General features: G+C 39.3%; 2 protein-coding genes and 2 long non-coding RNA genes across 6 annotated transcripts in view; 2 read left to right on the top strand and 2 right to left on the bottom strand.

Moving 5' to 3' along the window:
• Nucleotides 1-357: 357 nt before the first annotated feature.
• cpne7 (copine VII) overlaps nucleotides 358-27,238 on the bottom strand; it is a 64,559-nt gene continuing 37,678 nt past the window's right edge. The window contains exon 15 of the mRNA XM_088004296.1: nucleotides 358-1,313. Coding sequence (XP_087860422.1) covers nucleotides 1,161-1,313 — 153 coding nt within the window. The 3' untranslated portion in view covers nucleotides 358-1,160. The remainder of the gene's footprint in view (nucleotides 1,314-27,238) is intronic.
• LOC148160214 (uncharacterized) lies at nucleotides 4,600-27,094 on the bottom strand. 3 transcript variants are annotated; one of them, XR_015762513.1, is made up of 6 exons: nucleotides 22,563-27,094; nucleotides 9,499-9,568; nucleotides 9,036-9,107; nucleotides 6,388-6,459; nucleotides 5,381-5,442; nucleotides 4,600-4,746 (listed from the first exon to the last, which is right to left on the bottom strand). It is a non-coding gene; the product is annotated as an uncharacterized LOC148160214 (long non-coding RNA). The 3 variants fall into 3 exon arrangements; XR_015762512.1 differs by having other exon boundaries at nucleotides 5,381-6,459; XR_015762511.1 differs by lacking the exon at nucleotides 4,600-4,746 and having other exon boundaries at nucleotides 5,222-6,459.
• LOC106912893 (uncharacterized) lies at nucleotides 10,036-11,354 on the top strand. Its single transcript, XR_015762514.1, has 2 exons — nucleotides 10,036-10,251; nucleotides 10,962-11,354. It is a non-coding gene; the product is annotated as an uncharacterized LOC106912893 (long non-coding RNA).
• LOC148160215 (uncharacterized) lies at nucleotides 16,943-19,279 on the top strand. The gene is made up of 2 exons (XM_088004295.1): nucleotides 16,943-18,174; nucleotides 18,885-19,279. The coding sequence occupies exon 1, from the start codon at nucleotides 17,196-17,198 to the stop codon at nucleotides 17,961-17,963; it is 768 nt and encodes a 255-aa protein (XP_087860421.1). The 5' UTR covers nucleotides 16,943-17,195; the 3' UTR covers nucleotides 17,964-18,174; nucleotides 18,885-19,279.

Here is a 27,238-nt window from a genome sequence, read left to right as displayed (position 1 = left end):
AGGAAATCATTACTGTTTAAACTTTACCTTTAATAACATAAAGTTACCTAATTTTTAAAGTGCAATCAGTAATACTTTTATAACAAATTTATATCAGTAATGATTTCTTGGTTAATGTCAAGTTGTCATAACAAAGACATTTTGAATAATGTCAACTTTGTATTAAAAGTGTCATAATTTACCGAATGACGCTTTACGACAACAGTCATAAATATTCATGGCTTATTCATGTTCATGACAGGTGTTATGTCATGTTTATGACAGTGTCATGACAGTCTTATTCAACCCCCTTCAAATAAAGTGTTACCGAATTGATCTTTTTTGCTTTTCTGTCTGGTGTTCAGAGATGACCTCTGTTAGGATTTGGTGCAATATAAATAGACACTGAATTCATCAGCACTGTTCGTCTTTTCGTTTGTGTCAGACGCATGTTTCGTAAAGCAGGTTCTGATTTGTTGTCAGTGGCTGGTGCACATTCAAACAGAGCTTTTATCGATATATTACATCAAGAAGTACACTTAAATAGAAAAATGAGACATTTACAGTGCATATTGACGTTCGTTCCCGTGGTGGAAATTGAAATTATGATCTATGAGCAGTTAGAGATGTTGGAATTAAAAAATAAGGCCAATTTTGCTGCCATACCCACCCTTAAACATACAGACACATCATGAGTCCCGCAATAAACTGGAGCACTTCTTACAATTCTTTTATCTTGATTAAATATTGTCTGATTGCATTAGAACTAATTCAAAGTTCTAAAGGGAGAGAAACCTGGTGAGAAATTGGCGCGAGGATAAAAAGGAAAAAAAAAAAACAAGCTTGTCTGATCACTAATCATTGTCACGGTCTCGGCCTGCATGCATAAACATTATGATGAGAAAACTTTACCCCTCAGGTTTTGTGTTGCTAAAAAAAAGCTGGATGGTCAGTTCGCACAGCCAGGGAGACTGTCCAACCCACACAGAGCACGGAAATATAACCCACAATCTCTTGTATTTCAGTCTTTGTGTAAACAATTTGTTTAAAATAAATAAGTAACAACACATTAAGAAGGATTTCCTCTTCAGTTCTCAGCTAGAGACATGCATCTTCTTCCCCTCTTCCTGTGCCAGACTGGTGCTGCTCTCCAAGTTGGGTTGCAGGTACGGAGCAGCTGGTTATTCTGTCGGGGTGGTGGCCACTGGGCTGAGGATAGGAGTCAGTAACTCCCTCATTGGGCTCATGGGTGAAATGGCCTTATGGCTGAAATACTCAACCACTTGACCAGGTACTTCTGCAAGAACGCACTTGGCCAAAGCTGCAGGAGAAGCCTGTAACAGAGAGTAGAGAACAGGTGGAGGTGTCAAAAGCGGTGAAGAATTGCTTAATCTATTTTCAAAGTATTTCAAGTAAAGCTCTGGGGTATGTGGGCACTGGCTGGAAGCAGAGCTATTTCTCTGCTTCAAGCTAATTACAAAAGATAAGTCAGGGTTTGACATCGTCGAAACTGCTGTGGGCAGTAGTCCAGAGTAAGCTTCTCATGTATTGATCCCAAAAGCTAAAATCACATTAAGTGTTTGCAGTACAGTGTTTTGTTGGAGTTAAATATCTATATTTCCTTTATTACACCAATATCATTCTGTAATAATTGGGTTAGAGTCTCTTGATTTTGTGTGCAAAGTAGGTTTTATTTTGCATGCATTTTTCATGTAAACAGCAAACTTAACCATGAAAGAAAAATGACAAGTTGAAGCTCATAAACATTTCAAGCATTTGTCTTGAAATAAAACAGGCCAGTGTTAGCTTCATACTTACAAAACTTAATTTTGTAAGCATGAAGATAATACTTGTAGGATATGACACTATCCATATTCAAGTTTTGTAGCTGTGCTCTTCTAAATTTGGCAGACAGCTTCATTGTATTTTGTGATAATGGGTTTGTGGAATTATGGCTTAAAAAAACCTTTAGTTAAAAAAAAAAAGTATTCCCAAGTAGGAGAGTGCTAAAGAGTTACTGGCAGAGTATATAACAGCAATTGTTTCAACAACAGGACAGAAAATAGTACAATGGAGGTAGAAATATGGAGAGCGGTTGAGTGGCTTCACAGCAGCTGATAGTAATATGCATGCGTGAAGTAAAAGGATTTTAATTGAGAGAGCATGTCAGATGCTGTTAGAGCATGCACGCTGTCACAGTCACGGCTTTTCTTTCTGCAGTTTAACTGTGAAGCATATTTTTCATGCATTAGGTAAGAGTGAGAAAAAAGTTCGCAGTGAAAAGGTACAGCTAAAACATTTTAGTAATTATATTCATGTCCTGAGAACGAAAATACTCTCAATTACAGCTAAGCCTAAAAGTATTTATACCTTGTAGATTTAAACATGTTTGTATTTGTCGAGTAATTTTTAAGTATTGGCAACAGGTTAAAAAAGTAATATTAACATTTTGGAGGGGCCAGTTAGAGGCCCAGCTTGAATCCAATAAAGACTGCACAGGGAGGAGCTAATTATGACGCTAATGACTAGGAAGCTTTCCAAAGCGAAATGCTTGGCACTCATTACCAAAGATGATCAAAATACCAGTGGAAGCATTCAAAGTTCACATCAGTGTATACATGCCAAAAAAATAAAAAAATCACACTGATTTTTGAGAAGGCTGTAAATGATTTTATACATGGCATTTTCAAAAAAAGAAAAAATCTAAATAAGAACTTTTTTTTCAAAATTCATACTCATTTTACATTATTTTGTTGTTTTTTTTTAGAGATAATATAGATAAAGTTGTGTTAAATTGTCACAAACATACTTCTTAGTTTAAGAAAAACTTTTTACAAAAATGTAAATAAATCCGCTAGGAGTATGATTAATATTGAGCTTAACTGTACAATATAGTAACTTCAATTTCTTTGGTGGCAGAAGATTTGTGAGTAGGACTATGCGAATTTAAAAAGCAGATGCTCAAATGGGGACATATAAATTTAACTATCCTACTGATAAGATTCATTTTATCTTGTAGTGCCTGTGTCTCCATTCTTTAATTAAGACAGGGAAGTCTGACAAGATAAAACTGGAGGATGCCTTACAAACAGATAATCTAAAGAACAAGAACAGTAGCTCCGTAGTTTAGTAAATATTGAGGGAGAAAAGGTATATTGGCAGGATTAAAATGTCTAGACAGTCACATGTAATTGCTCAATATCCAGGCTCCATTTCGCCCATATTTTCCCTTGGCAACAGCCTGGGTCAATCATTAGCAATCCTGCTGCACCTCATAGTCGGGTGTGTTTCAGGTTACAGCAGCGAGCTCTTTCAGGTCTCTCTGTGTCTGTCTGGGCAGCTTTCCTTCTCCAACATGGCACAAACAGCTTGAATCTGCATCCCTTTTCCACATACATGTGCATCAATCAATTCATTACTATAAAGATGCTGCTTTTTTAGCACACCTTAGACTTATTAATGATTTTAGACATTAAATAAATTTAGTTTGTAAACTAAATGATCTTTTTTGTGTCCTCCTATCTCTGCTATCCAACTGAACGAGATGGTGACACAAAGTAAAGAAATTAGCTTTAGAGCATTTTCTATAAACTCTTCCTGGAGAGATAACTTCATGGCCGTAAACATAAAGGATTCATCAGGTGTAATATTCTAATGAGCACCAAGAACCAGCAATGGAGAAAAATCTTAAAAGCTAAAGTGTCTCCATGGCAGCTTATTTTAAAAAGATGAAGAAAACATCAAAATGTAGCAGAAAAACAAGGTAATATAAGGAAAAGCTGCAACATTATGTAAATTAGAAGGCTTCATAATATAAAGGCAAAAGGCTCACAAACAAATTTTCCACTTGCATTCTCTACCATGAGAATGCATAAACAATAATCTCCCATAAACAATCCTATAAACAATAATCTCAACAGTGCAACTCATTTAAATTCAGGGCCAAAATTTCCAGGTTCCTGTTGTCACATTATATCAGTCATACACACAGGACTCTCAAGCCTTTGACAGGCGACATTATCACAATATTGTGTGAGTAACAAGGGAAATAGTAAGAAGCATCATGATCATAGATGGATTTACACATACTTAGGTAAGTATTTGCAGTTGATGTGGAGAATATATCCAATAAATTTCTACCAGAACCCCAATTAAAAAAAACTAAATATTCCTTTAAGATTGTTTTTAATATATTATTTATAAACATACAAAGCTTTGTTTTCCCACAGTAGTTTGAGTAATATCTTTTTGTAATTAATTGAAGGCACACCACGCACACACACACACCTATACGGGTTTATATGTATTAGCAGGACAATTTTTTCAAACCAGTTTTTTGCAACATTAAACGGACACCCCTTTCCACTTATGCTAGAAAGACGTAGTAAGTTGTCAAAAATCTTGTTTGAGCTACACAACATAGATCTCACTTAAAAATTTAGATACACACATCAGAACTCAAAATATGAGAACCTGATGCAATGCTGTATTAAAAGGACAAAAGATAATGAGGTGCTTGGCTCCGCCCATGACACCAACAGTAATTATCAGGGCCAATTTTATTTATCAGGACCACAGCATACACATACAAAAAACATACAATTTATGTGCAGTAAGAAGTCCAAACATGGAAATATGGACTATAACTGGTCCATATTTCTGTGCAGTGCATCTGTCATCCCATGAGATGTCTGAATCATCTAGGGAATCAGGAACATACTCCTCTTCTGATGATGTCACCTCACTTGAACTTTGTTCTGGACAGACCTGTTGATTAAAAACATATTTTGTATACATTGAAAGCATTTCAGCAAGAATATTTCGGTAACACTTTATTTGAAGGGGGGTGAATAAGACTGTCATGACACTGTCATAAACATGACAACACATGTCATGAACATGAATAAGCCTTCATGAATATTTATGACTGTTGTCATAAAGCGTCATTCGGTAAATTATGACACTTTTAATACAAAGTTGACATTATTCAAAATGTCTTTGTTATGACAACTTGACATTAACTAAGAAATCATTACTGTTTAAACTTACCTTTAATAACATGAAGATACCTAATTTTTAAAGTGTAATCAGTAATTCTTTGATAACAAATTTATATCAGTATATGAATACTGAATGATTGTTTCTAAAAAAAAATTAAAATAAACAATGTCTACCTAATGTATGAACCTGTCAAGTTGAGTATTACACAGGATCCATGTGTCTGTGTGCATCTAAATTTAACTTTCATTCTTTTCTACCTCTAATTTCAAAACTCAGTCTTCCACATTTCTACATCTTACATGATAAGTATTATACAAGACCTGTGTGTTTGAAGAGTACTTCATATTATTTTAGTGACTTTATATAAGAATCTAAGTTGGTTGTTGGAGAGCAAAATTACCTCAGGAGGGTTGGTTGAACAGGATCCGCATACATCCATGTCACCAACCTGACACAGTTCATCTTTGGAAATTTGAAATGTAAAGAACACTCAATAAATGTGAGTTTGTTGAAAATGTAGAAAACAGTCCTCCCTATTTCTGCACCTTACATTTTGAGTATTACACAGGACCTGTGTGTATGTGCGTTTCTAAGTGTAATTTTCTATCTTTTCTACTAGTAATGTCAAAACTCAGTTTTCCAAATTTCTGCAACTTACATGATGAGCATTACAAAAGACCTGTGTGTATGTGCCCTCCTAAATGTGACTTTCATTCTTCTTTACTTGTAATTTCAATACTCAGTCCTCCCTATTCCTGCACCTTACATTTTGAGTATTACACAGGACTTGTGTGTATGTGCGCTTCTAAAAGTAATTTTCATTCTTTTCTACCTGTAATTTCAAAACTCAGTTTTTGAAATTTCTGCAACATACCTGATGAGCATTACACAAGACCTTTTTGTATGCATGCTTCTCAATGTACCTTTCATTCTTCTGTACTAGTAATTTCAAAACTCAGTCCTCCTTATTCCTGCACCTTACATTTTGAGTATTACACAGGACTTGTGTGTATGTGCGCTTCTAAAAGTAATTTTCATTCTTTTCTACCTGTAATTTCAAAACTCAGTTTTTGAAATTTCTGCAACATACCTGATGAGCATTACACAAGACCTTTTTGTATGCATGCTTCTCAATGTACCTTTCATTCTTCTGTACTAGTAATTTCAAAACTCAGTCCTCCTTATTCCTGCACCTTACATTTTGAGTATTACACAGGACCTGTGTGTATGTGCGCTTCTAAATGTAGCTTTCATTCTTTTATATGTGTAATTTCAAACCTCAGTTCCCCCCTTTTATGCAGCTTACATATCAAGTGTTACACAAGACTTGTGTGTTTGAACAGTACTTAATATCATATCAAAAACTCTATTTTAGAAAATAAGTTGGTCGTTGGAGACCAAAATTACCTCATGAGGGTTGGTTGAACAGGATCCGCATGAATTCACGTCACCAACCTGACACGGTTCATCTTTGGAAATCTGAAATGTAAAGAACACTTACTGAATATGAGTTTGTTCCCAATTTAGAAAACAGTCCTCCCTATTCCTGCCCATTACATTTTGAGTATTACACAGGACCTGTGTGTATGAGCGCTTCTTTATGCAACTTTCATTCTTCTGTACTTGTAATTTCAAAACGTAGTCCTCCTTATTCCTTCCCCTTACATTTTGAGTATTACACAGGACCTGTGTGTATGAGCGCTTCTAAATGTAACTTTCATTCTTTTGTACATGTAATTTCAAAACTCAGTCCTCCCTTTTTATGTGGCTTACATATCAAGTATTACACAAGACCTGTGTGTTTGAACCGTACTTAACAGTCATCCCCAACCACAGGACCGCGGAGTAGTACGAGTCTGTGGACCAATTGGTACTGGGTCGCACAAGAAAAATATTTACATGTTACGTATTGTCTGAGTCTGGAGGATCCATTATTTTGAAAACCCTTTAACTGGATTCTCTCGGTTACGTCTTGTGCGGCAACATTGAGCCCACAATGAGTAAGAAAGCGATGTCTTTGGAAAGTTTCTTTGGAAAAGCGGAGAAAGACCACAGACAGGAGAGTGGATTTATCCTGAACCTGTAGGTGACTCCCATGTTCCAAGCCCACTCTGCATAATATGCACTGGCTTACTAATGAGGCAATGAAGCTTCAAACTGCTTTGCCATTACACACCAAGCACCCTCTGCATTGGGTGTCATCGTTTCCCAGGTGGGATCATCTCATTGCAGAGAAACAAGCTCAGGACTCCCATTAATTTATAGTTGTGAGTTAAAATTTTCATGAAAATAAATGTTCGTTTTTGTGGCATATTCAAATCTTATTTTGAAGGGATGTGTGAACGTTGCCAGAGCGACCAGAGTCTGAGAGCATTATGGCAGTTATCGAGACGAGAGAAATAGAGCTTGTAAGTCTTAAGTCTGGTTCACACGGCATGATTTTAGGATTCAGACGATTTTCCAAACTTCTGTGACCACAGAGCTGATAAAAGTACAACAGGTTCGTGTGTCCAGCCACATAACAGGAGCAAATCTTGCCATGTGAGCAGGCTTTAGTACAAAATAATGTCACGTTAATTTAATGGATAGCTGAAAAGTTACCGGGTTTATCAACTGTGGTAGCAATTTTGCTCCAACTCCACTCCTCATCATTTCTATGGATATTCTTTGTACGAAATGCTGAATAAACATTCATGCCATTTCCACATATCTTCGATGTCCACCGGACTCATTTGTGCATGTCTGCTCAGCTCTTTGGGATTCCCCTCCATGAGCTACGTCACCGCGCTTTCTGATTGGCTACCTGTCAAGTTCAACAGGTTGAGTTCTAGCTCCCAATCAAGTAAAAACCCTACAAGTTGCTAGAATATGCCTGATTTTAGATCAGAGCAGTCCCAATGTTCCAACGACTGGATGCGATCATGCCACAGATGGCAGGATGAACAGTTACAATTATCGTGAGCAACGTTCTAAGATTGCTGTAAGGGGAAATTAAGGGTAAAAAAAGAACCCGAGCCTCAGAAAAATTGCCAAGTCTTGACCGGTCCGCGGTGATAAAAAGGTTGGGGACCACTGGTACTCAATATAATTTCAAAGACTTTATCTTAGAAAATAAGTTGGTCGTTGGAGACCAAAATTACCTCTGGAGGGTTGGTTGAAATCTGAAATGTAAAGAACACTCACTAAATGTGAGTTTGTTCCCAATGTAGAAAGCAGTCCTCCCTATTCCTGCAGCTTACATATTGAGTATTACACAGGACCTGTGTGTATGCGTGCTTCTCAATGTAACTTTCATTCTTCTGTACTTGTAATTTCAAAACTCAGTCCTCCCTATTCCTGCACATTACATTTTGAGTATTACACAGGACCTGTGTGTATGCATGCTTTTCAATGTAACTTTCATTCTGCTGTACTTGTAATTTCAAAACTCAGTCCTCCCTATTCCTGCACCTTACATTTTGAGTATTACACAGGACCTGTGTGTATGCATGCTTTTCAATGTAACTTTCATTCTGCTGTACTTGTAATTTCAAAACTCAGTCCTCCCTATTCCTGCACCTTACATTTTGAGTATTACACAGGACCTGTGTGTATGCGTGCTTCTCAATGTAACTTTCATTCTTCTGTACTTGTAATTTCAAAACTCAGTCCTCCTTATTCCTGCACCTTACATTTTGAGTATTACACAGGACCTGTGTGTATGTGCGCTTCTCAATGTAACTTTCAGTCTTCTATACTTGTAATTTCAAAAGCCAGTCCTCCACTTTTATGCAGCCAACATATGTAGGATTATACAACACATGTGTGTTTGAACAGTACTTCATATCATTTCAATTACTTTATTTTAGAGAAAAAGTTGGTCGTTGGAGACCAAAATGTGCACTTCTAAATGTAATTTTCATTCTTCTATACTTGTAATTTGAAAACTCAGTCCTCCCTTTTTATGCAACCAACAAATCTAGTACTACACAACACCTATGTGTTTGTACTCTACGTAATGTCATTTCAATTACTTTAATTTAGAGAATAAGTTGGTCATTGGAGACCAAAATTACCTCAGGAGGGTTGGTTGAACAGAATCCACATGCATCCATGTCACCAGCCTGACACAGTTCATCTTTGGAAATCTGAAATGTAAAGAACACTCACTAAATGTTTGTTCCCAATATAGAAAACAGTCCTTCCTATTCCTGCACCTTACATTTTGAGTATTACACAGAACCTGTGTGTATGCGTGCTTCTCAATGTAACTTTCATTCTTCTGTACTTGTAATTTCAAAACTCAGTCCTCCTTATTCCTGCACCTTACATTTTGAGTATTACACAGGACCTGTGTGTATGTGCGCTTCTAAATGTAATTTTCATTCTTCTATACTTGTAATTTCAAAACGCAGTCCTCCCTTTTTATGCAGCTAACATATCTAATATTACACAACACATGTGTGTTTGAACAATACTTAATATCATTTCAATTACTTTATTTTAGAGAGTAAGTTGGTCATTGGAGACCAAAATTACCTCTGGAGGGTTGGTTGAACAGGATCCGCATGCGTCCACATCACCAACCTGACAGTTCATCTTTGGAAATCTGAAATGAAGGGATGTACACTGAATGAGTCCATACTTCTCAATAGAAAAATGAAGTCCACCTACTGTATGTGCCTGTCCACTTCTTGTTTTCAACTATAATGAAACCCTGTACTACAACTTGACATATCCTTCAAATATGTCTTCAGTGCTACTTGAATGATTTTTGATAGTATTTTCACACTTATAAGCACCTTTCTTCTCCATGGCCAGTCAAAATCACCATAATTATAAGTGATTTCTTCCCCTGGACCAATATATTTGAGTGCAAATAAACAGATGAGGTCTTCCATCCACTCTTTTAACTTTCATTTTGCTGTTTGGGTTCATCTGATCATTTACCAGCCTCCCCAATCATCCATCCTCTCTGGCAACATCAACACTAAAATATTAAGTATGAAAATAAGAATAATTATACCATGCAAGGGAAAGGATTTTGCATATTTGGTGTTTGTGTAACCTGCACAAAATAAGAAACCCGTATTTTATTTTGGCGGGTCAAACTGACAGCACCCTTTAAGTTCCGGGTCACAGGTGACTCGGATCTAAATTGCTGTTGCTGCTGTCGCTGTGGCCAGCTGCTCGTCTCGGCGTCTTCTAAACTTATAGAAGAATACGGCTGGATCGAGGCTTACTAAAACGGCCGAAGGATTAAATTGGGTGTTTCCTGTCGACCGCTCGACGGTGAGCCGTTTAATTTACGTACTTTGTTTTCTTTGAAAATAGAAATGCGGTGGCGACACGCCCACTTAATCTGTGCATTAACGACTGAAACGTTTATTTATTGATTTAAAAGGGCATTTTCTTTGTTAATTTTGTGGCCGAATAGATTATATATTGTTAAAATATTAAATAGGCCTTTTGATTTTTGTAGATTCGTCCTTTTAGGACAGTTTTAGTTATTTTTTTTATTGATTGATTTTTGCTAACGGCCTATAGAACTCTGGGCTTGGTCATTTGTTTTTTATTAGGGAGTTGCGCAACGAAATAAAATGAAAAAAAAAACAATTGTTTATTGAAACGATATGGAAGTCAATTAGGTTTAATTGACTGTGTCAATTAAACTTAGATGTAATGTGAAAGTGCACTTTAATTTGATCTGTACCGGTAACTTTAATTTGATCTGTACCGGTAACTTTAATTTGATTTGTACCTTTGACCGGTAACTTTAATAAGGTCTATACCCTTGATTTGAATCTTTATGTAACTTTGAATTTGATCGCGATCTTTAATTGGAAATTCATTTGAAAAATTCATGAGAAAACACTCTATGGAATATAGTTATTTGTTTATTTTTTAGTAATTGTTGAATGTTTCTTTATTTTGGATAACAGTTTAACAATGTTTAAACATGACAGCTAATTTGTTTTATTTTTATTCATGACCTTGTTTAGGTCAGGTTTTTTCCCACCCCCTGTGTCACGTCAGGATGGCGAGCTACCGGATCACCGCAGCTTCGCGGTAGGATTTAAATGAACCAAGCTGTTTTTTCATTCTGGACCTATTTGCTCTGGATCATGGACAAAAAGGAAAAAAAACAATCAAATATTGACTGATGGACTATTAATCACTTTGGATTCATGAATGGACCAAAATAGAAACTCTTGGGTGACATCAGGGTTTATTGTTTTTTTGTTGCCGAGTGTTTTTTTTTTTTTTTTTCCTTGTTGTGTTTTGGTTATATTATAGAAAATCACTGTTATTATAAATATTATTATTATTGCATATCTTTATATATATATATATATGAAAGAAAAAAACAAGTTGAATACAATAATTTAAACATACTTTTGTTTAATGGTATTTTATTCACACCCACGGGCTCCATAGCCGAATCTATCCGAGCGCCATTTGTTATATTTGGCCGTAGTCAGGCGCCTAGCCTTAATTAGCGTTACACGTGGCGAGCTAGCCAGGAGCTTGTGTGTGTGAATATTTATCATTTTTGAACATTTATTTCAGTCTTGGGAATAGAAAATTCTAATATTCAAACTAATCAACTTTTCTAAAAGGTAAAATATACAAAATAAAGAATAATTAATAATAATTAATAAAAAAACAGACATGATGGATCTTGTTGCACAATCTGGTATAAATATATCACAGTCAGTGATGATTACTGGTGCTACTAATACCAAAGCCGATGAAGAAATACTTGATTGCTTGAGTAGCTATGGCAAACTTAATCGCACTTTGTATGTAACTGATTCCTCAAGCACTTTTTTTAAAAACCTGATCGTTGAGTTTGCGGATTTAGCTGCTTTTTCCGCGTTACAACCGCTTCTACCTTATACTTATTCCTCTCAAACAAATACTGACCGTGTGTTCCGTGTCACTGCTTTGGCACTTGAGTACGCAGCCACAGAGGACAGCAGCAGCAGCCATCAGCCTAACTACATCAATGAACTTAAGAAAATTGCTGATCAAAGCGGCCATCGTTTTGAAGATGTTCTGAAGACAGTAATGAGCCAGATAGGCCAACATTTGCATGCATCAGGAGCAGATGAAAATTTTGATGATGATGATGATGATGACTATGACGATGATGAGGAAGAGGATGGAGTAAAACAGGAAGAGGAAGTGGATAAATTCACTGCTGCACAGCCAGTGCGACCAGGGTCATTATCCTCCCTTCCTCCTGCTCATTCCTCCTCGGACCAGGGAGCACGACCTCGTCGAAAGCAAACTGGACCAGCTCCAGGACTGTCGCTTTCCACCAATGATCTCAATCCACCTCAAATACAACGGGTTGTTGTTGAACATGTGGTTCGAAATACTGATTTGACTGGTCCAACCTCACTTCGTCTCCGTACCTTTTCAGGAAGGCTTCCTAAGCCGAGTAATGAAGCTGATTTTGAGTCCTGGCGCTCCCAGATTGAGTCTCTGCTTGCTGACCCCAGTCTTTCTGCGCTACACGTCACCAGACGAATCACAGAGAGCCTGTCATCACCTGCAGCTGATTTGGTCAAAGGTTTGAGCCCCAACACAGTACCAACAGTTTTGCTAAACATACTAGATTCTGCCTTTGGAACAGTGCAGGATGGTGAAGAATTGTATGCACAATACTTAAACATTCTGCAGAATCCAGGAGAACGACCATCCACTTACCTTCAAAGACTTCTGCTCACTCTCAACACTGTTGTGAAGCAAGGAGGAATATCACCTGCTGACATTAATAAACATCTACTCAAACAGTTTTGTCGTGGGTGTTGGGATAACACTGTCATCACAAAGTTACAGCTGGAACAAAAGAAAGACAACCCACCATCTTTTTCTGATTTGTTGTTGTTACTCAGGACAGAAGAAGATAGACAACATGCTAAAGAGTCACTTATGAAAAAGCACATTGGAACGTCCAAACAGAAAGTTCACATCCAGTCCCAAAGTGCCTGTTCTTGTGGACATTATACGTCCAATGAAGAGCTCAAGGAGATGAAAAAACAACTTCAGAAACTACAGCAGCAAATGTCTCAACTTCTGTCCAGGAAGAGTCCAGCTGAATTCAAGTCCGTGTCAAGAGAGAACAAATCCCATTCTTCTTCACCTCAGTTAAAAACCAAGCCCAAGCCTTGGTACTGTTTTAAGTGTGGAGAAGATGGCCATCTTTCCTCCTCCTGCACAAATAAAGCAAACCCCAGTCTTGTTGAGCAGAAAAAGAAACTGTTACGCCAAAAGCAACAAGCGTGGGATGCCAAGAATTCAACGTCATTAAACTAGAAACAGCTTCTGTAGTGGGACACACAGAAGCTGTGTATATGAACAGTCCCAAAGAACGTGAAATAAGAACACTGCCACGAGGTCTTGTCGGCACAAAGAGCACAGGTCAAGTTAAAATAAAAGGAGATCAGTTCAACTGCCTCCTTGATTCCGGCTCACAGGTTACCACTATCCCCTACTCCTTCTACAATACTTACCTCAGGGATCATGAAATCAAATCAATAAACAACCTGTTGGAAATAGAAGGAGCAAATGGACAAGCAGTGCCTTATCTGGGATATGTAGAGATCAACATGACCTTCCAGCCTGAATTTTTTGGTTTACCTGTGGAAGTCGACACACTTGCTCTTGTTGTGCCTGATAATAAACCAGCTCAACATCTGATTCTCATTGGCACCAACACCTTAGATGTTGCTTACAGCAAACATTTTGCTACTCATCCTGATGAGTCATTTCAACCTACAGGCTCTGGTTATATAGCAGTGTATAAGATCCTCCAACACCGCTATGCCCAGAGTTCGAATGAACTTACTGCAACTGTCACCCTGCAGTCTAGTCAGCCTCAAGTTATTACTGCTGGACAAACCACAGTTGTAGAAGGGTGTTTAGCAGCAAGATGGTGGCAGGAAGAAAAACAAGTCCTCCTCGAACATCCAAGTTCCTATGCCCTCCCTGGTGGGCTCATGGTAAAAACCTGCCTCATTGACTTGCCTCAACACCGGCCTTGTCATCTGCCAGTTGTTGTAAGCAATGAGTCTGACCATGAGATTCACATTCCAGCACGAGCAGTCATAGCAGAAATCAGCACTTTCCAGAGTGTGATCTCACAAGAGCAAACAGTCCAAAATTCAACTCAGTCTACAGAGTTGTTACAACCATCTCAACCACAATACAACTTTGGAGACTCACCTTTATCCCCAGAATGGAAGCAGCGAATCATTCAAAAACTCAACAGTATTCCTGAGGTGTTTGCAAAGCATGACCTGGACTTCGGCCGGACAGATAAAGTTAAACATCAAATCAAGTTGTCCGATCCCACTCCTTTCAAACAAAGGCCAAGACCAATCCACCCTCAGGATGTTGACGCTGTAAGAAAGCATTTGCAAGAGCTTTCTGATTCTGGAGTAATACGCGAGTCTGATTCGCCATTTGCTTCTCCAATTGTGGTTGTTCGCAAGAAGAATGGCAGTGTACGTCTCTGTATCGACTACAGGAAGCTAAATCTTCAAACAATAAAGGACGCCTATGCTCTACCCAAGCTTGAAGATGCATTTTCTGCCCTTTCTGGATCAAAGTGGTTCACTGTGTTAGACCTTAAGTCGGGCTATTATCAGATTGAGATGGAGGAAAAGGATAAATCTAAAACTGCCTTTGTATGTCCATTGGGGTTTTGGGAATTCAACCGCATGCCACAAGGGGTCACCAATGCCCCAAGCACATTCCAAAGGTTGATGGAAAGATGCATGGGAGAGTTAAATCTAAAAGAAGTTTTGGTTTTCATCGATGATTTGATCATCTTTGCACCTACCTTGGAGGAACATGAAGAACGCCTGATGAAAGTTCTCAACAAACTTAAGGACTTTGGGTTGAAGTTGTCAGTCGAGAAATGTGTTTTTTTCCAAACATCTGTGAAATATCTGGGACATGTAGTGTCCCAGAATGGTGTTGAGACAGATCCTGATAAGATCAAAACACTCACCTCCTGGCCAGTGCCCAAAAACCTGAAAGAGCTGAGGTCTTTTCTCGGTTTCTCTGGATATTACCGCCGTTTCGTCCAAGGATATTCAGCCATAGTTAAGCCACTGCATGACCTGACTGCTGGTTATCCACCATCCCAGAAGAAATTGAGACCAACTGTAAAACCAGAGAATTACTTGAACCCCAAAGCACCATTTGGAGGACGGTGGACACCAGTGTGCCAGCAGGCTTTTGAAACCATCATCGAGAAACTAACTTCTGCTCCTGTACTGGCATTTGCTGATCCACAAAAGCCCTACACACTCCACACCGACGCCAGCTCCACCGGTCTTGGTGCGGTGTTGTATCAGGAGCAGGACGGAAAGAACAGGGTTGTGGCATATGCCAGCAGAGGTCTCTCGCGGAGTGAGTCAAAGTACCCTGCTCATAAATTGGAGTTTCTCGCTCTGAAATGGGCAGTGACGGAGAAATTTAATGATTATCTCTACGGTGCTCAGTTCACAGTTGTCACAGACAGCAATCCACTAACTTATCTGTTATCCTCAGCAAAACTCGATGCTACCAGTTACAGATGGCTTTCAGCTTTGTCTACTTTCACATTCAAGATCATTTACAGAGCTGGGAAGCAGAACATGGATGCTGATGGATTGTCTCGACGACCTCACGGTGAGCTGTCTGATGATCCTACCTCCAGGAAGGAACATGAGCGAGTCCTAAAATTTGCCCAGCAACACCTCAACGAACCAGATTATGTCTCCATTGATCAGCACACCATCGAAGCAGTTTGTGCTCGTCACCTGGTGTACAGCTCAGATGTACATCTTGACCATGCTCTGGTGTTGTCTATGTCAACCCACGTCAACAGTCTTCCTGACAGTTTTACTGACGATGAACAGTTCAGCTCCCCTTCACTTCCTCGATTCTCAGCAGATGACATTGCAGCCAAGCAGCGTGACGACCCTGTTATCCGCCATGTCATAGCTCAGCTGGAACGAGGAGAGTCACCATCACCATCGGTGAAGGAAGAACTTCCTGAACTGCCTCTTCTACTCCGAGAAGTAAACAAAATGGAGCTCCAAAACAACCTTCTCATTAGGAGGAGACAAGTGGGAAGTGAATCCAGATGCCAACTAGTATTACCTGAGGAGTATCGAGCTGTTGTGCTGCACCAACTGCATAACCAAATGGGTCATATGGGAATTGACAGAACTCTAGACTTGGTCCGTTCCCGTTTCTACTGGCCCAGGATGTTCATTGATGTTGTCAATAAAGTTAGAACCTGTGAAAGATGTGTGAGACGCAAATCATTGCCTGAACGAGCTGCACCTTTGGTCAACATCAAAACCACTCATCCTTTGGAGTTGGTGTGTATGGATTTCCTCTCTGTAGAACCGGATCGCAGAATCAAAGACATCCTTGTCATTACAGACCACTTTACAAAGTATGCCATTGCTGTGCCTACTCCAAACCAAAAAGCTAAGACCGTTGCTAAGTGTTTGTGGGATAATTTCCTTATGCATTACGGCATTCCAGAAAAGCTGCACAGTGATCAGGGCCCAGATTTTGAATCACGAACCATCCGAGAACTCTGTAAAATGGCCAACATTCACAAAATAAGAACCACTCCATACCATCCAAGAGGAAATCCTGTTGAACGTTTTAATCGAACACTGCTGGACATGTTAGGAACACTAACTGAAAAAGAAAAAACTCATTGGACGGATTTCGTAAAACCACTAGTGCATGCTTACAACTGCACAAAAAACGATGTTACAGGATACTCACCATATGAGCTGATGTTTGGACGCCAACCCCGCCTACCGGTGGATTTAGCCTTTGGACTGCCATTAAATGAGGATGGATTTTGTTCCCACACACAGTATGTGCAAAAGTTAAAGTCCCACCTGGAGGAAAGTTACAAACTGGCCAGTAAGAACTCAGCTAAAGTGATGCAGCGTAACAAAACCCGATTTGACCAGAAAGTTACTGCATCAGAACTAAATGTTGGAGACAGAGTTCTAGTAAGGAACGTGCGACTAAGGGGGAAGCACAAACTCGCAGATAAGTGGGAGTCGTCTGTGTATATTGTGGTGAAGAAAGCCGGCAATCTTCCTGTGTACACAGTCAGACCGGAAGGCCAGAACAAACCACTAAGAACCCTGCATCGAGACCTTTTATTACCATGTGGATACTTACCTGTTCCTGAGGAAGAAATGCCTACCAGAGATAAAAAGAAATCTCCTGTGTCTTCTCCAGTATCTGCCGATGATGAAGAGGATCCATCAGAGGATGAACTAATTGATCCACCTCTGTACATTCCATCATCTGTTGAACCTGTCAAATTTACAATTGATATTGACCTGCCTCCTGTCGAGCAGTCTGTCCCAAGCACTGAACAGGTTGTTCCCGTCACACAATCTCCAGTACCTGTAACTGAAGAGGACAGTGATGCTGAGGATGATGAACCCAAACCTGTGGAAGGGGAACCTATGACTGTTAAAGAGGAACAACTAGCAGTAGACAGTGAGGAAACTGAAATTGACTCTGAACAAATCAATCCTGCTGAAGTCTCCAGAGTTGAAGGAAGACTCTCTCCAGATCCTGATACTCCAGAGTCTGACAATGCAGGACTTGACACACAAGAACCTGATGTACCTGACATTTCCAGCCATGCTGAAGAACCTCACTCACCAGTAGATTCAGTATCTCTGGACACTGAGGACCAACCTCTGAGACGTTCCAGCCGCACAAGAAATCCACCTGATCGACTGCAGTACACTAAACCTGGCAAACCATTACTGAAAAGCATTCAGGCTTTGCTCCACGGTTTGAGCTCTGCTTTCTCCTTCGCCCTCCAAGAAGATGAAGAACAACAGTTAATTGCTCCGTACTCCAGTCAGCAACCTATTTGCTGCCAGCCTGGTACATGTACGAGGACGTACATGGGATCAGGAGGGGAGGGTGTAACCTGCACAAAATAAGAAACCCGTATTTTATTTTGGCGGGTCAAACTGACAGCACCCTTTAAGTTCCGGGTCACAGGTGACTCGGATCTAAATTGCTGTTGCTGCTGTCGCTGTGGCCAGCTGCTCGTCTCGGCGTCTTCTAAACTTATAGAAGAATACGGCTGGATCGAGGCTTACTAAAACGGCCGAAGGATTAAATTGGGTGTTTCCTGTCGACCGCTCGACGGTGAGCCGTTTAATTTACGTACTTTGTTTTCTTTGGAAATAGAAATGCGGTGGCGACACGCCCACTTAATCTGTGCATTAACGACTGAAACGTTTATTTATTGATTTAAAAGGGCATTTTCTTTGTTAATTTTGTGGCCGAATAGATTATATATTGTTAAAATATTAAATAGGCCTTTTGATTTTTGTAGATTCGTCCTTTTAGGACAGTTTTAGTTATTTTTTTTATTGATTGATTTTTGCTAACGGCCTATAGAACTCTGGGCTTGGTCATTTGTTTTTTATTAGGGAGTTGCGCAACGAAATAAAATGAAAAAAAAAACAATTGTTTATTGAAACGATATGGAAGTCAATTAGGTTTAATTGACTGTGTCAATTAAACTTAGATGTAATGTGAAAGTGCACTTTAATTTGATCTGTACCGGTAACTTTAATTTGATCTGTACCGGTAACTTTAATTTGATTTGTACCTTTGACCGGTAACTTTAATAAGGTCTATACCCTTGATTTGAATCTTTATGTAACTTTGAATTTGATCGCGATCTTTAATTGGAAATTCATTTGAAAAATTCATGAGAAAACACTCTATGGAATATAGTTATTTGTTTATTTTTTAGTAATTGTTGAATGTTTCTTTATTTTGGATAACAGTTTAACAATGTTTAAACATGACAGCTAATTTGTTTTATTTTTATTCATGACCTTGTTTAGGTCAGGTTTTTTCCCACCCCCTGTGTCACGTCAGGATGGCGAGCTACCGGATCACCGCAGCTTCGCGGTAGGATTTAAATGAACCAAGCTGTTTTTTCATTCTGGACCTATTTGCTCTGGATCATGGACAAAAAGGAAAAAAAACAATCAAATATTGACTGATGGACTATTAATCACTTTGGATTCATGAATGGACCAAAATAGAAACTCTTGGGTGACATCAGGGTTTATTGTTTTTTTGTTGCCGAGTGTTTTTTTTTTTTTTTTTTTCCTTGTTGTGTTTTGGTTATATTATAGAAAATCACTGTTATTATAAATATTATTATTATTGCATATCTTTATATATATATATATATGAAAGAAAAAAACAAGTTGAATACAATAATTTAAACATACTTTTGTTTAATGGTATTTTATTCACACCCACGGGCTCCATAGCCGAATCTATCCGAGCGCCATTTGTTATATTTGGCCGTAGTCAGGCGCCTAGCCTTAATTAGCGTTACATTTGCATGTCAGAAGGATATTCCTCTACCAACTAAAACTACTTTTACTGATGAAGCTGAAAATGTTTACATCACTGTATTTAGATGTAAAATAAAAACACAACAACCTTGAAACAGTCGCATACCAAAGCTTTTGTCCATTGAAGTTGAAATCAAACATAAGAACCTCGAGTGTATCATGGTAAACTTTCAGTCGGTTTTCTTGTTCCTTTCTACTTATGACTTCTCTGTACTCAATAAGGAAATCTGCTTTTTGAACACACCCCAACCTGTAGGTACACATAATAAGTAGGATAAACTTTAAACAATGCAGATATATCAAATAGTAGCAATTGAAATTAACATTTTTCAAAATCAGTTAATTGATCTAATTGGATGTCTTTCTGTGGTTACTTAAACATTTTTTGTCAACTGAATGCAACTCATTATTTTGTACTTGTAATTTCAAAACTCAGTCCTCCATATATTTGTTGAGGACAGTTACAAGTACCTGGGAATACCACAAGCAAATGGCAACCTCGATGAGGTCACAAGGAAAGGAGCCACAGTCAAATACCTCCAATGAATAAGGCAAGTCCTGAGAAGCCAGCTCAATGGCAAGAACAAGATCCATGCAATAAACACCTATGCCTTACCAGTAATCAGATACCCTGCTGGAATAATTAGCTGGCCAATGGAAGAGATAAAGGCCACGGATATTAAGACTTGGAAGCTACTAACCATGCATGGAGGGTTCCACCCCAAATCAAGCACCCTGAGACTGTACACAAGCCGTAAGGAAGGAGGCAGAGGACTAGCAAGTGTGAGAGCCACTGTCCAGGATGAAACATCCAAGATCCATAAATACATCAAGGACAAAGCCTCAACAGACGATGTGCTCAGCGAATGTCTCAGGCAATGGGGAACAGAGGACGAAGTGCTAGAGGTACCATCATGGGAGGACAAGCCCCTACATGGGATGTACCACCGACAAATAACTGAAGTGGCTGATATCAGGAAATCCTACCAATGGCTGGAAAAAGCTGGACTCAAGGACAGCACAGAGGCCCTCATCCTGGCTGCCCAGGAACAGGCCCTAAACACCAGAGCAATAGAGGCTCAGATCTACCACACCAGACAAGACCCAAGGTGTAGGTTGTGCAAGGAGGCCCCTGAGACAGTCCAGGACATAACAGCAGGGTGCAAGATGCTGGCAGGGAAAGCATACAAGTAACGACATAACCAAGTGGCGAGCATAGTGTACAGAAACATCTGTGCAGAATATGGACTGGAAGCCCCAAGATCGAAGTGGGGAACACCCCCAAAGGTGGTGGAGAATGACCGAGCTAAGATCTTGCGGGACTTCCAGAACCAGATAGACAAGATGGTAATGGAGAACCAACCGGACATTGTGGTGGTGGATAAAGAACAGAGGAAAGTTGTTGTGGTGGATGTAGCAATACCAAGTGACTACAACATCAGGAAAAAGGAGCATGAGAAACTGGAGAAATACCAGGGCCTCAGAGAGGAACTGGAAAAGACCTGGAAGGTGAAGACCACAGTGGTGCCTGTGGTCATCGGGGCCCTCGGGGCAGTCACCCCCAAACTGGAGCAGTGGCTAAAACAGATCCCAGGAACAACATCAGACAGCTCAGTCCAGAAATGTCCAGTTCTAGGCACAGCCAAGATACTGCGCAGAACCCTCAAGCTCCCAGGTCTCTGGTAGAGGACCCAAGCTCAGAGGATGAAAGAGACCACCCACGGACGATGAGAAGGATATATATATATATATATATATATATATATATATATCCATGTTTTCATGGATATATGGATATATATATATGGATATATGTGCCTTACCAGTAATCAGATACCCTGCCGGAATAATTAGCTGGCCAATGGAAGAGATGAAGGCCACAGATGTTAAGACTTGGAAGCTACTAACCATGCATGGAGGGTTCCACCCCAAATCCAGCACCCTGAGACTGTACACAAGCCGTAAGGAAGGAGGCAGAGGACTAGTGAGTGTGAGAACCACTGTCCAGGATGAAACATCCAAGATCCATAAATACATCAGGGAAAAAGCCTCAACGGACGATGTGCTCAGCGAATGTCTCAGGCAATGGGGAACAGAGGACGAGGTGCTGGAGGAACCATCATGGGAGGACAGGCCCCTACATGGGATGTACCACCGACAAATAACTGAAGTGGCTGATATCAGGAAATCCTACCAATGGCTGGAAAAAGCTGGACTCAAGGACAGCACAGAGGCCCTCATCCTGGCTGCCCAGGAACAGGCCCTAAACACCAGGGCAATAGAGGCTCAGATCTACCACACCAGACAAGACCCAAGGTGTAGGTTGTGCAAGGAGGCCTCTGAGACAGTCCAGCACATAACAGCAGGGTGCAAGATGCTGGCAGGGAAAGCATACATGGAACGACATAACCAAGTGGCGGGCATAGTGTACAGAAACATCTGTTCAGACTGGAAGCCCCGAGATCGAAGTGTGGAACACCCCCAAAGGTGGTGGAGAATGACCGAGCTAAGATCCTGTGGGACTTCCAGATCCAGACAGACAAGATGGTAATGGCGAACCAACCGGACATTGTAGCGGTGGATAAAGAACAGAGGAAAGCCGTTGTGGTGGATGTAGCAATACCAAGTGACTACAACATCAGGAAAAAGGAGCATGAGAAACTGGAGAAATACCAGGGCCTCAGAGAGGAACTGGAAAAGACCTGGAAGGTGAAGACCACAGTGGTGCCAGTGGTCATCGGGGCCCTCGGGGCAGTCACCCCCAAACTGGAGCAGTGGCTAAAACAGATCCCAGGAACAACATCAGACATCTCAGTCCAGAAATGTGCAGTTCTAGGCACAGCCAAGATACTGCGCAGAACCCTCAAGCTCCCAGGCCTCTGGTAGAGGACCCAAGCTCAGAGGATGAAAGAGAGGGTGAGAAGGGAATTTTTTTTTTTTTATTTTATATACATACGCTTCTATTGTATTTTGAGCAGTTGCTTGTCTCCTTCGGAATAAGAAAGATGTTCTGATTATAATGATCATCGATCATGATCTATGCTAATAATGTGCAGTATAAAAATAGTTTAAAAGTGAAAAAGTAAAACAAAAGAAAAAAAATGATCATTTAATAAACTCTGGAATCCTGTGCATAATATAGTCACAACTCACCTTTAAATGAATTGAGGTATTTTACATCAAATCCTTCATCTTCACCTAAGGAGCAATAACTGGAATCATGTTTGCTCTCTGAGACCTTGTTGTTGACATCTCCTGCAAAGATCAGAGAATACAACATGATACTGTACACCAGGGGTGTCAAACTCCAGGCCTCGAGGGCCAGGGTACTGCAACTTTTAGATGTTTGTCTGGTCTAAAACACCTTAAGTATATGACTGAATTAGCTTCTCAGTGCAATCAAGTTGATGACCACCCCATTTTATCCAGCCATGTGGCATCAGAAACACATCTAAAAGTTGCTGGACACCAGCCCTTAAGACCTTGAGTTTGACACCCCTGCTGTACACAATATGATTTGATGTTATTGTATGTGAAAATGTACTGAAGTACACAGTACTACATAATTGACTTTCTATTGACAGATTCTCAAAATCTTCAAATATTAAAACATTATCTTAATACTAATGATTATTACCTAGGATCATTTGTGCCTGTGAAATAATATCACTCACTGATATACAGAAAATGACCAAATACAGTTTTATCTAATTCTGGAGTGAGCCACCTTCCCTTTAAACTCTGGTACACTGACTAACATGGTTGGTAATTACTAGCTAAAATGCTGCAAATCAAATGCTTTGGTGTATCCAAGCATCAAGTAACCTACAACATTCAGCAAAATTACAAAACTATATGTACTTAAATGTCTTAAGAGATTCTGTATGAGTCTTACCTCTTTCTCCACGCAAAACAAATGAAACAAGTTCAATTAATACTAATGGCTTGCACCTGGACTTGACGGATTGTACCACGTTGACAGAGGAGGAGGGGTACAACAAAAGGATTATTCCATTTTGTTTCTGAAGCACACAAGGTCTGATTTTTTTCAGGAACAAGAAAATTTTGAGTAATATTTTGTAACTTTCATTCAATATTTCAAAGTTAAATAGTTTATCATACATTTTTCTTTAATTAAGAGGCAACAGTTAGATGGTATCTCCCACCAGCAATGTTGTCACTTCCTTTAATCATTTCTGTTCAATCAATTAATCATGTTTATTTGTATAGCACATTTCAGCAGCAGGGCAGTTCAAAACACTTTATATCATAAAAACAAAAACTGTTGTCTAATGGCAGACACAACACCTGCAGAAAAAGATTGGCTGATGTACCTGCCAATAGACAATTTAGACTACCTAGACAATCTGCATGTATGCAGAGTAGAGACATTGAGATAACGACAAAATATCAATCTTTAAATTTTTGTCTTAACAGTAACATAAATAATCATGATATTTTTGGCACTTTAAATATTTTTTAAATAAACGATTTTTATTTTTATATTTCTAATTCTGTATTACTCCATGACTGGTTATCCCTTCTTTCAAATTCAAAAATACTTCATTGATCCTTGGTCTTCACAGTATATTAGCAGTTCCCAAAGGTGTGCTTCTCTGTATCAAGAGGTCTGATCTATCTCCAGGTATTTGTTTGAGCCAGTCTTCCAGTTTAGGGGTCATTACCCCAAGGGTTTCAGTGACCACAAGCACTACTGTTGCTTTCACCTTCCACATTTTTTGTAATCTCCTAAGACCCAAACTCTCACATGGAGTGCATTATTAATTCATCTATGGGCTGATTGGGACCTAATGATTCCAAAAACAAAGAATTATTGTTTTACATGATATGTGGACAACATTTTTCTCAGAAAAATACTTATTCATTTTAAATCACCATGTTTAGCACCATGGTAAATATATGCAGTTGCTAACTTTTGTAAACTTACACAACAAAAGAAACACTGAACATCTTGAGTCTAACCTGTAATGTGTTATAATCTTCCACCACCACCAAGTCATAAAATAATGGCCTAACATGTGGACACCAGACCCCATCTAGAGCAAAATTTAGTATTGTGGACTAGACAGCCCAAAATAAGTCAACCACTCAAGTTCTAGGAGGATGATGGGGTTTTTTAGCCTTTGGTATTTCTCTAGTTTTTTTCTGTACCTTCTGTTCATTCAGGATAGCTACATCATAACAACTGCTTTGCTCTGCTGCTCAATGATCACCATGTTCAGTTGGTTTGCTTTTCCCATTTTGTCTTCCTGTATATGGAAGGCCCACAGGATCTTAGCTTGTTCGTTTTCTACCACTTTGTGTGGCATTTCCCATTTTAACGAGGTGTGTTCAAGGTTATATTCCCTTCAGATGTTTCTTCACACTATACTGGGTACTTGGTTGTGGCGGTTGTGGTTCTGTCATTGGACTTGCCTTACTATTTGTACAGTGGCTTTCTAAAGTATCCATAGCCCTTGAACTTGAATTTCCAGTTTTGTCACAACTGGAAATATATTTTCACAGAATTTTATGGGAAAGACAAACACAAAGTGGTATATACTTGTGAAGTAGAAACAAAACTAAACATGATTCATAACAGTTTTTACAAATAAAAGCTAAAAAGTGCGGTGTGCAAAAGTGTTCAGCCCCCTTTCCCTGAATGCAGCCAATTGCCTTCAGAAGTTGCCTGATGACTGCAAATGGTAAAAAAATTCAACTCCTCTATGACTGCCTCAAAAGTTGGCTAAGAGAATATTGGGGAACAAACAGCATCATGAAGTCCACGGAACACACCAGACAGGTCAGGGATAAAGTTGTGGAGAAGCTTAAAGCAGGCTTAGGCCATCTCACAGAGTACTGTTCCACGAATCATCTGGAAATGGAAAGAGCAAATCACACAGCTGTGAACCTACCAAGAAAAGGCCATCCACCTAAACTTACAGGCTGAACAAGAAGAGCACTGATCAGAGATACAGCCAAGAGGTTCATGGTGGCTCTGGATGAAATGCAGAGATATTTCTGAAATGCAGTATAGTATAACTATTAGTCATGCACTGCAAAAATGTGGTTTTATGGAAGAGTGGCAATAGAAAAGCCATTGTATAAAGAAAACTATAAGAAGTCCCATTTGCAGTTTGCCAGAAGCCATATTGGGATACAGCAAAAACGATAAGACAAGACCAAAATTTAACTTTCTGGGAAAAATGCAGAGCACTATTTGTAGTGGAGAACAAACACTGCACATAACTCTGAACACACCTTCCCCACTGACAAAAATGGTGGTGGCAGCATCATGCTCTGAGGGTGCTTCTTTTCTTCAGGGACAGGGAAGATTGTTAGAGTTGATTGTAAGATGGATTGAGCCAAATACAGGGAAATCTTGGAAGAAAACCTGAACACTCCTGAACCTGGAGTCTGCAAAAGACTTGAGGCTGGGGCAGAGGTTCACCTTCCAGCAGGACAATTACCCTAAACATAAAGCCAGATCTACAATGGAATGGTATAAATAAAAACATATTTCTGTGTTAGAATGGCAAAGTCAAAGTCTAGACATAAACTCAGTGGAGAATCTTTGGCAAGATCTGAAAACTGCTGTCAAGTCAATTTTATTTGTATAGCACATTTCAGCTGCAAGGCAGTTCAAAGTGCTTTACATCAAAGGACTAAAAAGTGATAAAATTAACATACATTTACCGTAAAAAAAGAAAAACATAGAAATTAAATTCAAAGTAAAATCAAAATTAAAATCATATACATTAATTATATTGATACATGTACCAATGATTAAGATTTAGAAACAACTGTAAATTGTTGTTTTTTTGGGGGTGGGGGTGGGGGGGTGTTGCCTTGATTTAAAGGAATTCAGCTGTGTTGCAGTTTTCTGTAAGTTTATTCAAGATTTATGGTGCACTGAAGCTAAGTTCTGCTTCAAAATGCTTGGTTCTGGTTCTGAGGATGCAGAGCAGACCAGAATCAACAAACTGTTAGCAGTAGTTTGGTGAAAAAAATGGCTCTCTTATGGTTTATATTTATTTTAATCCACACACTTATTCCACACACGTATTATTCATAATATTTTAAATAAAAAATATTTGATCAAAAATATATATTAATTTCTGTATATTTTTAGGTGCCACATACACCTTTTGTCCAATGTAAGGTTGGACAAAAGGTTGGGTTTAGGCATCCAACTAACCTTTATAAAATATTCAGTCTTATAGCACAGAGTAATCATATTTCCAACTCATCCCCAGTGTAAGAGTTGGCAATTTACACACAATTCATGTGTGTAAACAGCGACGTGAATTAGAAAGACACTGTAGTAATTAGCGGGACCTTCCGGCAGACAACCAATCAGAACAAGAGCTTGTGTGAATATTCATAAGGTCCTGCTATTACACAGAGTTGCCACCGGGGGCACTGTGGCGATACACAAATTATACACAAAATCTGGTTTATGTGTATTAAACGGACATCTCGTTTTTTTTGCATTTTTGGGGTTATTGGACCAATAGAAACCTTTCTACGCTTTTAGATTTTTGTCAAAATTAGCAGGACACCGCCCCTGTCCCGTTAATTCAAAATGTCCTGCTAGTGTTGCGTGTATTCTGACGAAATGTCCTGCTAAACCACATATACCAACGCACACACACACACACACACACACACACACACACACACACACACCCACACACACACAGCTACTGTGTCATTTCCACACTGTGGAAATGAATCAGCTAAGAGTGAAGGAAGGAACTGATAGTCCTTCAGAGATCTGGAGGCCCTTGAGTTCAATTCCCAGATGTCTCAATCCACCACACTTATCT

Source organism: Poecilia mexicana, unplaced genomic scaffold (assembly GCF_051168715.1).
Source record: "Poecilia mexicana isolate PSO_F unplaced genomic scaffold, ASM5116871v1 scaffold_3, whole genome shotgun sequence".
Lineage (NCBI taxonomy): Eukaryota > Metazoa > Chordata > Actinopteri > Cyprinodontiformes > Poeciliidae > Poecilia > Poecilia mexicana.
The sequence above is the reverse complement of the archived record's forward strand: the minus strand, read 5'-3'. Positions and strand labels throughout refer to the sequence as shown.

Coding starts and splice junctions, on each gene's coding strand:
- LOC148160215 (XM_088004295.1), top strand. CDS start 17,196: ATGCCTACCAGAGATAAAAAGAAATCTCCTGTGTCTTCTCCAGTATCT.